This window comes from Triticum aestivum, chromosome 3D, assembly GCF_018294505.1.
Source record: "Triticum aestivum cultivar Chinese Spring chromosome 3D, IWGSC CS RefSeq v2.1, whole genome shotgun sequence".
NCBI classification, from domain to species: Eukaryota; Viridiplantae; Streptophyta; class Magnoliopsida; order Poales; family Poaceae; genus Triticum; species Triticum aestivum.
In genome coordinates this window covers 520,875,120-520,890,608 of record NC_057802.1, presented here as the reverse complement: position 1 = coordinate 520,890,608, position 15,489 = coordinate 520,875,120, and the positions used below count along the sequence as shown (strand labels likewise).

The window sequence follows — 15,489 nt, the reverse complement described above, 5'->3', positions numbered from 1 at the left end:
GTAATTTTATTGAAATTGATCCACATATTGCGCATGAAGCTATAGAAGGTATAGTGGGAATACTACCTCAACAAAAGGGGCCTCATCCTACCAAGGAAGAGACACAAGTTTTTGAAAAAATTTGCGAAGTTACTAAGATTTTACAGAAGTCTCTTGAACCTCTTAAGAACGTTAGCGGAAATATCCACCGCATGAATATGTTGATTACTCTTTGCAATAAGCGGTTGGATTCTTTAGATCTAAAAATTTCAGAATATGAAGGGAAAGGTAAAGAACCTCCCGGATTCGAGCTTGATTCCGCTAAAAAGTTGAAAACCAAAGATGGCAATACCTAGATCTATCCTTGCTATTATGCCTAGCTAGGGGCGTTAAACGATAGCGCTTGTTGGGAAGCAACCCAATTTTTTTTTTGCTTTTTGCTTCTGTTTAGGAATAAATATTTGTTCTAGCCTCTGGTTAGATATGTTTTTATGTTTTAATTAGTGTTTGTGCCAAGTTAAACCTATAGGATCTTCTTGGATGATAGTTATTTGATCTTGCAGAAAATTCCAGAAACTTTCTGTTCACGAAAACAATTGTTAAAAATCACCAGAACGTAATAAAATACTGATTCCAATTGCTGCTGATCAATAAACAAATTGCCTAGGTCTTCCTATTTTTGCTGATTTTTTGGAGTTCTGGAAGTTTGCGTTAGTTACAGATTACTACAGACTGTTCTGTTTTTGACAGATTCTGTTTTTCGTATGTTGTTTGCTTATTTTGATGAATCTATGGCTAGTAAAATAGTTTATAAACCATAGAGAAGTTGGAATACAGTAGGTTTAACACCAATATAAATAAAGAATGAGTTCATTACAGTACGTTGAAGTGGTCTTTTGTTTTCTTTCGTTAACGGAGCTCACGAGATTTTCTGTTAAGTTTTGTGTTGTGAAGTTTTCAAGTTTTGGATGAAAGATTTGATGGATTATGGAACAAGGAGTGGCAAGAACCTAAGCTTGGGGATGCCCATGTCACCCCCAATATAATCTAAGGACACCAAAAAGCCAAAGCTTGGGGATGCCCCGGAAGGCATCACCTCTTTCGTCTACTTCCATCGGTAACTTTACTTGGAGCTATATTTTTATTCACCACATGATATGTGTTTTGCTTGGAGCGTCTTGTATGATTTGAGTCTTTGCTTGTTAGTTTGCCACAATCATCCTTTCTGTACACACCTTTTGAGAGAGACACACATGATTCGGAAATTATTAGAATACTCTATGTGCTTCACTTATATCTTTTGAGTTATATAGTTTTGCTCTAGTACTTCACTTATATCTTTTAGAGCACAGTGGTGGATTCGTTTTATAGAAAATATTGATCTCTCATGCTTCACTTAGATTATTTTGAGAGTCTTAAATAGCATGGTAATTTGCTTAATATAATCCTAATAGGCTAGGTATTCAAGATAGTAAAAACTTTCTTATGAGTGTGCTGAATACTAAGAGAAGTTTGATGCTTGATGATTGTTTTGAGATATGGAGGTAATAATATCAAAGTCGTGCTAGTTGAGTAGTTGTGAATTTGAGAAATACTTGTGTTGAAGTTTGCAAGTCCCGTAGCATGCACGTATGGTAAACGTTATGTAACAAATTTGAAACATGAGGTGTTCTTTGATTGTCCTCCTTATGAGTGGCGGTCGGGGACGAGCGATGGTCTTTTCCTACCAATCTATCCCCCTAGGAGCATGCGCGTAGTGCTTGGTTTTTGATGACTTGTAGATTTTTGCAATAAGTATGTGAGTTCTTTATGACTAATGTTGAGTCCATGGATTATACGCACTCTCACCCTTCCATCATTGCTAGCCTCTTCGGTACCGTGCATTGCCCTTTCTCACATTGAGAGTTGGTGCAAACTTCGCCGGTACATCCAAACCCCGTGATATGATACGCTCTTTCACACATAAACCTCCTTATATCTTCCTCAAAACAGCCACCATACCTACCTATTATGGCATTTCCATAGCCATTCCGAGATATATTGCCATGCAACTTTCCACCATTCCGTTTATCATGACACATTCATCATTGTCATATTGCTTAGCATGATCATGTAGTTGACAGAGTATTTGTGGCAAAGCCACCGTTCATAATTCTTTCATACATGTCACTCTTGGTTCATTGCATATCCCGGTACACCGCCGGATGCATTCATATAGAGTCATACTTTGTTCTAGTATCGAGTTGTAAGAGTTGTAAATAAATAGAAGTGTGATGATCATCATTTTCTAGAGCATTGTCCCAAGTGAGGAATAAAAAAAGAGAAAGGCCATCAAAAAAGAGAAGGCCCAAAAAAATGAGAGAAAAAGAGAGAAGGGACAATGTTACTATCCTTTTACCACACTTGTGCTTCAAAGTAGCACCATAATCTTCATGATAGAGAGTGTCTTGTTTTGTCATTTTCATATACTAGTGGGATTTTTTCATTATAGAACTTGGCTTGTATATTCCAACAATGGGCCTCCTCAAGTGCCCTAGGTCTTCGTGAGCAAGCAAGTTGGATGCACACCCACTTAGTTTCTTTTGTTGAGCTTTCATACATTTGTAGCTCTAGTGCATCCGTTGCATGGCAATCCCTACTCCTTGCATTAACATCAATCGATGGGCATCTCCATAGCTCATTGATTAGCCTCGTTGATGTGAGACTTTCTCCTTTTTTGTCTTCTCCACATAACCCCCATCATCATATTCTATTCCATCCATAGTGCTATGTCCATGGCTCGCGCTCATGTATTGCGTGAAGGTTTATAAGTTTGAGATTACTAAAGTATGGAACAATTGCTTGGCTTGTTATCGGGGTTGTGCATGATGAGAGCATTCTTCTGTGACAAAAATGGAGCATTACTAAACTATATGATTTTGTAGGGATGAACTTTCGTTGGCCATGTTATTTTGAGAGAACATAATTGCTTAGTTAGTATGCTTGAAGTATTATTATTTTTATGTCAATATGAACTTTTTATCTTGAATCTTTCGGATCTGAATATTCATACCACAATTAAGAAGAATTACATTGAAATTATGCCAAGTAGCACTCCGCATCAAAAATTCTGTTTTTATCATTTACCTACTCGAGGACGAGCAGGAATTAAGCTTGGGGATGCTTGATACGTCTCCAACGTATCTATAATTTTTGATTGCTCCATGCTATATTATCTTCTATTTTGGACATTATTGGGCTTTATTATTCACTTTTATATTATTTTTGGGACTAACCTATTAACCGGAGGCCCAGCCCAGAATTGTTGTTTTTTGCCTATTTTAGAGTTTCACAGAAAAAGAATATCAAACGGAGTCCAAACGAAATGAAACCTTCGGGAACGTGATTTTCGGAACGAACATGAACCAGGAGACTTGGACCCTACGTAAGAGAAGCTTCCAGGAGGCCACGAGGTAGGGGGGCGCGCCTACCCCCCAGGGCGCGCCCTCCACCCTCGTGGGCCCCCTGTTGCAACACCGACGTACTTCTTCCTCCTATATATACCTACGTACCCCCAAACGATCAGGGACGGAGCCAAAAACCTAATTCCATCGCCGCAACCTTCTGTACCCACGAGATCCCATCTTGGGGCCTGTTCCGGAGCTCCGCCGGAGGGGGCATCCATCACGGAGGGCTTCTACATCAACACCATAGCCTCTCCGATGAAGTGTGAGTAGTTTACCTCAGACCTTCGGGTCCGTAGTTATTAGCTAGATGGCTTCTTCTCTCTTTTTGGATCTCAATACAATGTTCTCCCCCTCTCTCATGGAGATCTATTCGATGTAATCTTCTTTTGCGGTGTGTTTGTTGAGACCGATGAATTGTGGGTTTATGATCAAGTTTATCTATGAACAATATTTGAATCTTCTGAATTCTTTTATGTATGATTGGTTATCTTTGCAAGTCTCTTCGAATTATCAGTTTGGTTTGGCCTACTAGATTGATCTTTCTTGCAATGGGAGAAGTGCTTAGCTTTGGGTTCAATCTTGCGGTGTCCTTTCCCAGTGACAGTAGGGGCAGCAAGGCACGTATAGTATTGTTGCCATCGAGGATAACAAGATGGGGTTTTTATCATATTGCATGAATTTATCCCTCTACATCATGTCATGTTGCTTAAGGCGTTACTCTGTTTTTATGAACATAATACTCTAGATGCATGCTGGATAGCGGTCGATGAGTGGAGTAATAGTAGTAGATGCAGGCAGGAGTCGGTCTAATTGTCTCGGACGTGATGCCTATATACATGATCATACCTAGATATTCTCATAACTATGCTCAATTCTGTCAATTGCTCAACAGTAATTTGTTCACCCACCGTAAAATACTTATGCTCATGAGAGAAGCCACTAGTGAAACCTATGGCCCCCGGGTCTCTCTTCATCATATTAATCTTCCAACACTTAGTTATTTCCTTTGCTTTTTACTTTACTTTTATTTTACTTTGCATCTTTATCATAAAAATACCAAAAATATTATCCTATCATATCTATCAGATCTCACTCTCGTAAGTGACCGTGAAGGGATTGACAACCCCTTATCGCGTTGTTTGCGAGGATTTATTTGTTTTGTGTAGGTGCGAGGGACTCGCGCGTAGCCTCCTACTGGATTGATACCTTGGTTCTCAAAAACTGAGGGAAATACTTACGCTACTTTGCTGCATCACCCTTTCCTCTTCAAGGGAAAACCAACGCAGTGCTCAAGAGGTAGCAAGAAGGATTTCTGGTGCCGTTGCCGGGGAGGTCTACGCAAAAGTCAACATACCAAGTACCCATCACAAACCCTTATCTCCCGCATTACATTATTTGCCATTTGCCTCTCGTTTTTCCTCTCTCCCACTTCACCCTTGCCGTTTTATTCGCCCTCTCTTTTTCGTTCGCCTCTTTTCCGTTTGCTTGTCGTTATGGCTAGTACCTTATCTACTCCGTTGTCCCCTGAGTTTGAAGTCTTTCACTTCAAACAAAGACAAGGAGAAAACTTAAAAGATGCCTGGTTGAGAATAATGGAATCTTACCATAATTGTCCACTGTGCGTCTAAGGATCGATGGTAACAGGAGACAAGGGACACGATGTTTACCAAGGTTCGGGCCCTCTTGATGGAGGTAATGCCCTACGTCCTGCTTGATTGACTTTGATGAGTATAGGGGTTACAAGAGTTGATCTACCACGAGATCGTAATGGCTAAACCCTAATTGTCTAGCATGTATGATTATGATTGCCTCTACGGACTAAACCCTCCGGTTTATATAGACACCGGAGGAGGCTAGGGTTGTACAGAGTCGGTTTACAGAGAAAGGAATATTCATATCCGCACGCCAAGCTTGCCTTCCACGCAAAGGAGAGTCCCATCCGGACACGAGGGAAAGTCTTCTATCTTGTATCTTCACGGTCCATTAGTCCGGCCCATGTTGCATAGCCCGGACGCCCGAGGACCCCGTAATCCAGGACTCCCTCACTCATCACTAAGCATCATCTCGACATAGGAGAAGGCATCCAGGGAGGCGGGCGCGGCAGGAGCGGCGCAGAAGGCGACGTTCACGAAGTCCAACACTGCGGGCCCCAACCTCGTGGAGGCCTAGACCCGTGACCAGTCGATGACCACCACAGAGACGTCCACATAGCGACTGCGTTGCCTTGACAGGGAACTCGTCACGAATTGCAGGTGACAAGGGAGGGCAGGGCTCCCCGGCTAGAGTCGGCGTTGGCCGAGGCGTCCCTCCGCACGATGTAGGAGGATGCGGAGCGACATCCCGACGAGCACCAGGTGGCGGCTAGGCAGAGCTGCCAGGTCCTCGTGCCCTTTGGTGCCGCCGGCCAACCCGAACAGGCGTACGAGGTCATCGTCAGTTACAAATTAGTTTAGGTTTTAGCTGAACGGATGAAATATCATTCAGTTTATATATAATATATCAAATTTATGTCCGTTTGCATGAAATATATCTGAATCTATTTTATTACGGACGAAGGTTTACGGTAAGCGTTGTATTACCGGTTTTTTGTATCACTGTTCGCGGACACATCCACGGACAAATAATATATCCGAAGTTGGAGATGCCATAAGAAAATGCATCATTCAGATGCAGCGTCCGAGGGTGATCCTCCTTTTAAATAAAAAATAAAAAATTGCGTAGAAGATACATGGTTGACAAAAACATCACTCATCAAATTACGACAAATACATACTACTAAAACCTTGACTGGAAGTTTATACATACTACTCAAGTAATTATTGCGACAAATACATCACTCATCACTAAAACCTTGACCGGAAGTTTTGATTACTACTACCATGCAAAAAAAAATATGATTACTAAAGGAAAATCAAATGTTTTTTTTTCGATGAGAAAAACAAACGCTTGACCGTTGCACATTCGAATTCTTGACCAACGACGTTGCTCGTGTCTGATCGACCGTCGAACAACTAATGCTGCAGGCCCTGAAGCAGGCCTCGGAACCTCTCCACGCTGCCACCGAACTGCCCTTGCTTCAAAATCCTGAAGGCCAAAAGCGCGCGCACGGCGGCGGCGCCTGCTAGGCGAGGGCTCCCCCACGGCGGATGGATGCGCAGGTTAGCGGCGATGCAGTCCAGCCCCACCGGCATGCCCGAGCAGCCGGCCGCCATCGTCGCAACGTCGTAGACCTGCTGGCCGAGGTAATACTGCATGGCGCCGAGGAACCCGGCCACGTCGTGCGGCAGCGGGGCGCCGCCCGTGACGATCTTCAGGAGGTACGCCACGTGGTAGGCGCCGGCGTAGGTGATCCACGACAGCGGCCGCCCGTGTCCGGCGCCGATGAGGCCGGAACCCATGAGCAGCGCGCCGAGCATGTAGGCGTCGACGCCGTGGTTACGGAGCGTGTCGAGGTCGAGGCCGCGGCGGGCGAGGTAGTCGAGGGCCTTGTCGTCGTGCGGGTCGGCGAGGCGGCAGAAGTCGCGGAGGTTGAACTCCCAGGCGACCTGCTGGCCCTGGTGGTCGCAGACGGCGATGCCGACCTGGAGCGGCTTGAGGCCGTCGACGTTTGCCTTCATGAGCGCGTAGCAGTGCTCCACCGTCAGGCTGCTGAGGTCCTGGCCGGCGGCGTGCACGAGTCCAGGGTAGTGCACGTCGACAGCGACGTAGCGGGCGAACGCGGCGAAGCTCTGGAGGTAGCCCCACTCTTCGTTGAAGTTCCCCGCCCACACAGGGCGCACCTGGACCGCCAGCTGCGGCTGTACCGGCGGCAGGGGAGCAGCGTGGTAGACAAACGGCGGGGCCTGCACCTGCACGGGAAACATGTGATTGAACTTGAAGCGCGGCGGCGGCGGCGGAAACCTGGCGAACGTGCCGGCGGCCGGGTTCACGGCGATGCGTCCACGGTGCATATCTCGATCTCGATCTCGATCGCTTGTTGTTGTTGTTAGATTAGAGATCTCTTGTTGTTATTGTGTTGCTATAAGCGGTGCAGAGGCGTATATAAAAGGAGGGTGCCAGCTGCGGTCGGACAAGAAAGGGAGCTGTAGTCGGACTCGGACACAGGATTGATTTTCGAGTCAAATACGGTATCATCAGTTCAGGTGCAATTATACGCTCATACTAGAAGGCAACATCCGGCCGTTGTGAACGCGCGGGACAACACCCAACATGCTCTTTTTTTTGCGGGAAAGTTGAAGAGCTTTATTTCATGAAAGCACACTCGGTGCAGTCAGCCAGAAGGCTAGTCACCAAGAAGCTAGGGGTTTCATCGAGCCGGCTTTCCGTCACATTCAATGTGCAAGCACGCTTCACACACAGATGCGCCGGAACGTTTGCCGCTCGATTTACATGAAGAATATCAAAAGAAGAAGAAAGGTACAAAGCTCTCCTATTTCTAAAAGTAAAGGAGCCACAATTAAACGAGAATTGTGGCGAGATTGCCAGTACTTCACCAGCTCCAAACAGTCGACTTCCATGATCACATGCTGGAATCCTCGAAGACAAGCAAAGCGGACTCCATCTCGCAGTGACAAGCACTCCATCATCAAGGGATTCGAGGCTCCCGTGTATGGTTTACACCATGAACCCAGAAGTGCTGAGGAAGATCGGGCCACTCCTCCAGCACTGCCCCGGCCTTCATCAAACTTCAAAGCGCCGTCTGTATTGATCTTGACCGACCCCTCCTCAGGGGGCCGCCAACCATAACCCGGTAGAACCAGGGTTTCCTTACGTGGTAGTTGAAGGAGGGAGATAGCCTCCTTAATATTTCTGATAGTTGTTGTGGGATCTCTCCCCTCATCACCATGTTTGATTCGGTTCCTGGAATGCCAAATTGACCACATAGTAGTGGTGATCTTTGCACATTCATCGGAAGTGAACTGAGGATCACATGTGATGTCTCGAGCCCACGTAACCGAGTGAAGAGGTGGAAGACGGAGACCAAGCCATGTCCACGCCTCTTCCCAGAAGCTCTGTGCATGTATACAGTGTATTAGTGCATGCTTCAAATCCTCCTCCATAGAGCGGCAAACATTGCACTGGCGAACGTCTGCAATGTGACGATAGTTAAGAGTAGTTTCATCTGGAAGAATGCCACGTAACACTCTCCACCAGAACACCCTCACTTTTGGGATAACATTCAACTCGCACAAGGCTTTCCACAACTGTTGATCGTCCGATGAGGTTTCGGTAGCCGTCCCTTCCTCTAGATCCAAACGCTCGTTCTGATTCATGAGAGCATGGTATGCCGTTTTAACTGTGTAGTTACCTGATTTGTCAAATGCCCATGCAAGAAAATCATCGCCCCCGCCTTGCCTGATGGGAATATTAAGTATGGCCGCGGCATCCTGAGCGGTAAAATTGTCCCTGATCACATCAATCTTCCAAGACCAACTCCTTGTGTCTATAAGATCTGACACCCGCTCAATGTTAGTATCTGTAGGTCTCTGAGTTGGAATCATTGCAACCGTACCTGGGATCCACTTATCCTCCCAAACCGAGATAGTAGATCCATCTCCCACTCTGGAGATTAAGCCTGTCTTCAGGGCGTCCCTTCCCGCCACAATTGCTTTCCAAGTTGCCGAAGCTGACTTGGGGACCAGTGCATGCATGAAATCGGTATCCGGGAAATAACGGCCCTTGAGAACTCGCGCGCAGAGCGAGTTTGGGTTGGTGATGAAGCGCCACCCATGCTTGCCTAGCATAGCGAGGTTGAAGAGATTCGGGTCTCGAAACCCCATCCCCCCCTTGCACTTGGGTTTAGATAACTACTTCCAGGAAACCCAATGCATTGCTTTTTTATCAAGAGAGCTACTCCAAAAATATTTTGCCATGGGAGAAGTGAGACTCTTGCAAACTTTTTTGGTGAGAAGGAAAGTGCTCATGGGATAAGTAGGGATAGATTGAATGACAGACTTGAGCAATGTTTCCCGTCCAGCACATGCAAGCAGTTTTTCCGACCACCCTTGCATCTTTCCACGAGCTCTCTCACTAATGTGATCGAAGGTACCACTGGTGATACGTCCAACCGCAGTGGGAAGCCCCAGATATCTTTCGCTGAATGCCTCGACCTGGATGTTCATGGTCGTCTTCAAGGCTTGCATGACGGTGTCCGGGGTATTGGTGCTGAAATAGATAGAACTTTTGTCCCGGTTCACACACTGACCAGAGGCATCACCATAGACCCTCAGAATTTCATTCAAACGCAAAGCACTTGCAGCGCTTGCATTAATGAAGATTAGACTGTCGTCTGCAAATAGCAAATGAGAGACCCAAGGTGATCTATAGCTCACTCTTAGGACCCTGTCAATAGATCCACCATTGTAAAACTTCAGTAATGAAGAAAAACCTTCTGCACAGAGCAGGAAGAGGTATGGAGAGACTGGATCACCTTGTCGGAAACCCCGAGTTGGTGTGAAGAAAGGGAGAAGCTCTCCATTAACCCGAACCGAGAAACGAACCGAGGTGACACACTTCATAATCAGGCGTATGAATACAATGTTGAAGCCCAGGCGAGACAGAATTGCCTCGAGGTAGTGCCATTCCACCCGATCGTAAGCCTTCATCATATCTAGCTTGACTGCACAAGAATAGTTATTTCCTTTCTTCCTTCTTCTCATCGTATGTATACTTTCATAAGCCACAAGTACATTATCTGCGATAAGACGACCAGGAACGAAAGCGCTCTGCTTTTCACTAATAATATCGTCCATGATGTATCGCAAGCGATTAGTAATAACTTTGGCCGCAATCTTGTACAGAACCGGACACAAAGCAATCGGACGATATTGTGAAACTGACTGCGGGTGGCGCACCTTAGGGATTAGTGTGATGGAGGTATCTGATACGTCTCCAACGTATCTATAATTTTTGATTGCTCCATGCTATATTATCTTCTGTTTTGGACATTATTGGGCTTTATTATTCACTTTTATATTTTTTTGGGACTAACCTATTAACCAAAGGCCCAGCCCAGAATTGCTGTTTTTTGCCTATTTCAGAGTTTCGCAGAAAAGGAATATCAAACGGAGTCCAAAGGGAATGAAACCTTCGGGAACGTGATTTTTAGGAAGATTATGATCCGACAGACTTGGACCCTACGTCAAGAAACAAAAGAGGAAGCCACGGGGTAGGGGGGCGCGCCCTCCACCCTCGTGGGCCCCCTGTTGCTCCACCGACGTACTCCTTCCTCCTATATATACCTACGTACCCCCAAACGATCAGATACGGAGCCAAAAACCTAATTCCACCGCCGCAACCTTCTGTACCCATGAGATCCCATCTTGGGGCCTGTTCCGGAGCTCCGTCGGAGGGGGCATCCATCACGGAGGGCTTCTACATCAACACCATAGCCTCTCCGATGAAGTGTGAGTAGTTTACCTCAGACCTTTGGTGCAGCATGAAGGAAATATGCCCTAGAGGCAATAATAAAGTTATTATTTATTTCCTTATATCATGATAAATGTTTATTATTCATGCTAGAATTGTATTAACCGGAAACATAATACATGTGTGAATACATAGACAAACAGAGTGTCACTAGTATGCCTCTACTTGACTAGCTCGTTGATCAAAAATGGTTATGTTTCCTAGCCATTGACATGAGTTGTCATTTGATTAACGGGATCACATCATTAGGAGAATGATGTGATTGACTTGACCCATTCCGTTAGCTTAGCACTCGATCGTTTAGTATGTTGCTATTGCTTTCTTCATGACTTATACATGTTCCTATGACTATGAGATTATGCAACTCCAGTTTACCGGAGGAACACTTTGTGTGCTACCAAACGTCACAATGTAACTGGGTGATTATAAAGGTGCTCTACAGGTGTCTCCGAAGGTACTTGTTGGGTTGGCGTATTTCGAGATTAGGATTTGTCACTCCGATTGTCGGAGAGGTATCTCTGGGCCCTCTCGGTAATACACATCACTTAAGCCTTGCAAGCATTGCAACTAATGAGTTTGTTGCGAGATGATGTATTACAGAACGAGTAAAGAGACTTGCCGGTAACGAGATTGAACTAGGTATTGAGATACCGACGATCGAATCTCGGGCAAGTAACATACCGATGACAAAGGGAACAACGTATGTTGTTATGCGGTCTGACCGATAAAGATCTTCGTAGAATATGTGGGAGCCAATATGAGCATCCAGGTTCCGCTATTGGTTATTGACCGGAGACATGTCTCGGTCATGTCTACATAGTTCTCGAACCCGTAGGGTCCGCACACTTAACGTTTCGATGACAGTTATATTATGAGTTTATATGTTTGATGTACCGAAGGTTGTTCGGAGTCCCGGATGTGATCACGGACATGACGAGGAGTCTCGAAATGGTCGAGACATGAAGATTGATATATTGGAAGCCTATGTTTGGATATCGGAAGTGTTCCGGGTGAAATCGGGATTTTACCGGAGTACCGGGAGGTTACCGGAACCCCCCGGCAACATAATGGGCCTTAATGGGCCTAGGTGGAAGAGAGGAGAGGCGGCTAGGGCTGGGCCGCGCGCCCCTCCCCCTAGTCCGAATAGGACAAGGAGAAGTGGGCGGCGCCCCCCTTCCTTCTTCTCCCTCTCCTCTTTCCCCCCTCCCAAGTCCTAATCCAACTAGGAAAAGGGGGGGAGTCCTACTCCCGATGGGAGTAGGACTCCTCCTGGCGCGCCCCAAGGCTGGCCGCACCTCCCCCCTTTGATCCTTTATATACGGGGGCAGGGGGCACCCCATAGACACAACAATTGATCTCTTAGCCGTGTGCGGTGCCCCTTCCACCATAATCCACCTCGATAACATCGTAGCGGTGCTTAGGCGAAGCCCTGCGTCGGTAGAACATCATCACCGTCACCACGCCGTCGTGCTGACGGAACTCTCCCTCAAAGCTCGGCTGGATCGGAGTTCGAGGGACGTCATCGAGCTGAATGTGTGCTGAACTCGGAGGTGCCGTACGTTCGGTACTTGGATCGGTCGGATCGTGAAGACGTACGACTACATCAACCGCGTTGTGCTAACTCTTCCGCTTTCGGTCTACGAGGGTACGTGGACAACACTCTCCCCTCTCGTTGCTATGCATCACCATGATCTTGCATGTGCGTAGAATTTTTTTGAAATTACTACGTTCCCCAACAGTGGCATACGAGCCTGGTTTTATGCGCAGATGTCATATGCACGAGTAGAACACAAGTGAGTTGTGGGCGATATAAGTCATACTGCTTACCAGCATGTCATACTTTGGTTCGGCGGTATTGTTGGATGAAGCGGCCCGGACCGACATTACGCGTACGCTTACGCGAGACTGGTTCTTCCGACGTGCTTTGCACAGAGGTGGCTGGCGGGTGTCAGTTTCTCCAACTTTAGTTGAACCGAGTGTGGCTACGCCCGGTCCTTGCGAAGGTTAAAACAGCACCAACTTGACAAACTATCGTTGTGGTTTTGATGCGTAGGTAAGAACGGTTCTTGCTAAGCCCGTAGCAGCCACGTAAAACTTGCAACAACAAAGTAGAGGACGTCTAACTTGTTGTTGCAGGGCATGTTGTGATGTGATATGGTCAAGACATGGTGCTAAATTTTATTGTATGAGATGATCATGTTTTGTAACCGAGTTATAGGCAACTGGCAGGAGCCATATGGTTGTCGCTTTATTGTATGCAATGCAATCGCCCTGTAATGCTTTACTTTATCACTAAGCGGTAGCGATAGGGCATAAGATTGGCGAGACGACAACGATGCTACGATGGAGATCAAGGTGTCGCGCCGGTGACGATGATGATCATGACGGTGCTTCGGAGATGGAGATCACAAGCACAAGATGATGATGGCCATATCATATCACTTATATTGATTGCATGTGATGTTTATCTTTTTATGCATCTTATCTTGCTTTGATTGACGGTAGCTTTATAAGATGATCTCTCACTAATTATCAAGGTACAAGTGTTCTCCCTGAGTATGCACCGTTGCGAAAGTTCTTCGTGCTGAGACACCACGTGATGATCGGGTGTGATAGGCTCTACGTTCAAATACAACGGGTGCAAAACAGTTGCACATGCGGAATACTCAGGTTAAACTTGACGAGCCTAGCATATAACAGATATGGCCTCGGAACACTGAGACCGAAAGGTCGAGCGTGAATCATATAGTAGATATGATCAACATAGTGATGTTCACCATTGAAACTACTCCATCTCACGTGATGATCGGACATGGTTTAGTTGATATGGATCACGTGATCACTTAGAGGATTAGAGGGATGTCTATCTAAGTGGGAGTTCTTAAGTAATATGATTAATTGAACTTAAATTTATCATGAACTTAGTCCTGGTAGTATTAGCATATCTATGTTGTAGATCAATAGCTCGCGTTTAGCTCCCCTATTTTATTTTTGATATGTTCCTAGAGAAAACTAAGTTGAAAGATGTTAGTAGCAATGATGCGGATTGGATCCGTGATCTGAGGTTTACCCTCATTGCTGCACAGAAGAATTATGTCCTTGATGCACCGCTAGGTGACAAACCTATTGCAGGAGCAGATACAGATGTTATGAACGTTTGGCTAGCTCAATATGATGACTACTTGATAGTTTAGTGCACCATGCTTAAACGGCTTAGAATCGGGACTTCAAAGACGTTGGGAACGTCATGGACCATATGAGATGTTCCAGGAGTTGAAGTTAATATTTCAAGCAAATACCCGAGTTGAGAGATATGAAGTCTCCAACAAGTTCTATAGCTAAAAGATGGAGGAGAATAGCTCAAGCAGTGAGCATGTGCTCAGATTGTCTGGGTACTACAATCGCTTGAATCAAGTGGGAGTTAATCTTCCAGATAAAATAGTGATTGACAGAATTCTCTAGTCACCATCACCAAGTTAGTAGAACTTCGTGATGAACTATAATATGCAAGGGATAACAGAAGTAATTCCCGAGCTCTTCGCGATGCTGAAATCGACGAAGGTAGAAATCAAAGAAAGAGCATCAAGTGTTGATGGTTAACAAGACCACTAGTTTCAAGAAAAGGGCAAAGGGATGGAAGGGGAACTTCAAGAAGAATGGCAAGCAAGTTGCTGCTCAAGTGAAGAAGCCCAAGTCTGGACCTAAGCCTGAGACTGAGTGCTTCTACTGCAAAGGAACTGGTCACTGGAAGCGGAACTGCCCCAAGTATTTGGTGGATAAGAAGGATGGCAAAGTGAACAAAGGTATATTTGATATACATATTATTGATGTGTATTTTACTAGTGTTCGTAGCAACCCCTCGGTATTTGATACTGGTTCAGTTGCTAAAGAGTAGTAACTCGAAACGGGAGTTGCATAATGAACAGAAACTAGTTAAGGATGAAGTGGCGATGTGTATTGGAAGTGGTTCCAAGATTGATATGATCATCATCGCACACTCCCTATACTTTCGGGATTAGTGTTAACCTAAATAAGTGTTATTTGGTGTTTGCGTTGAGCATGAGCATGAATATGATTTGATCATGTTTATTGCAATACGGTTATTCATTTAAGTTAGAGAATAATTGTTGTTCTGTTTACATGAATAAAACCTTATATGGTTACACACCCAATGAAAATGGTTCGTTGGATCTCGATCGTAGTAATACACATATTCATAATATTGAAGCCAAAAGATGCAAAGTTAATAATGATAGTGCAACTTATTTGTGGCACTACCGTTTAGGTCATATTGGTGTAAAGCGCATGAAGAAACTCCATGCTGATGGGATTTTGGAATCACTTGATGCTTGCGAACCACGCCTTATGGGCAAGATGACTAAAACTCCGTTCTCCGGAACAATGGAGCAAGCAACTGACTTTTTGGAAATAATACATACTGATGTATGCGATCCGATGAGTGTTGAGACTCGCGGCGAGTATCATTATTTTTGACCTTCACAGATGATTTGAGCAGATATGGGTATATCTACTTGATGAAACATAAGTCTGAAACATTTGAAAAGTTCATATAATTTCAGAGTGAAGTGGAAAATCATCGTAACAAGAAAATAAAGTTTCTACAATCTAATCGTGG

At 45.1% G+C, this 15,489-nt stretch overlaps 1 protein-coding gene across 1 annotated transcript; it reads right to left on the bottom strand.

Moving 5' to 3' along the window:
- Positions 1 to 6,150: 6,150 nt before the first annotated feature.
- Positions 6,151 to 7,418, bottom strand: LOC123075182 (probable CCR4-associated factor 1 homolog 11). The gene has a single exon (XM_044497847.1). The coding sequence runs from the start codon at positions 7,373 to 7,375 to the stop codon at positions 6,437 to 6,439; it is 939 nt and encodes a 312-aa protein (XP_044353782.1). The 5' UTR covers positions 7,376 to 7,418; the 3' UTR covers positions 6,151 to 6,436.
- Between the last annotated feature and the right edge of the window lie 8,071 nt (positions 7,419 to 15,489).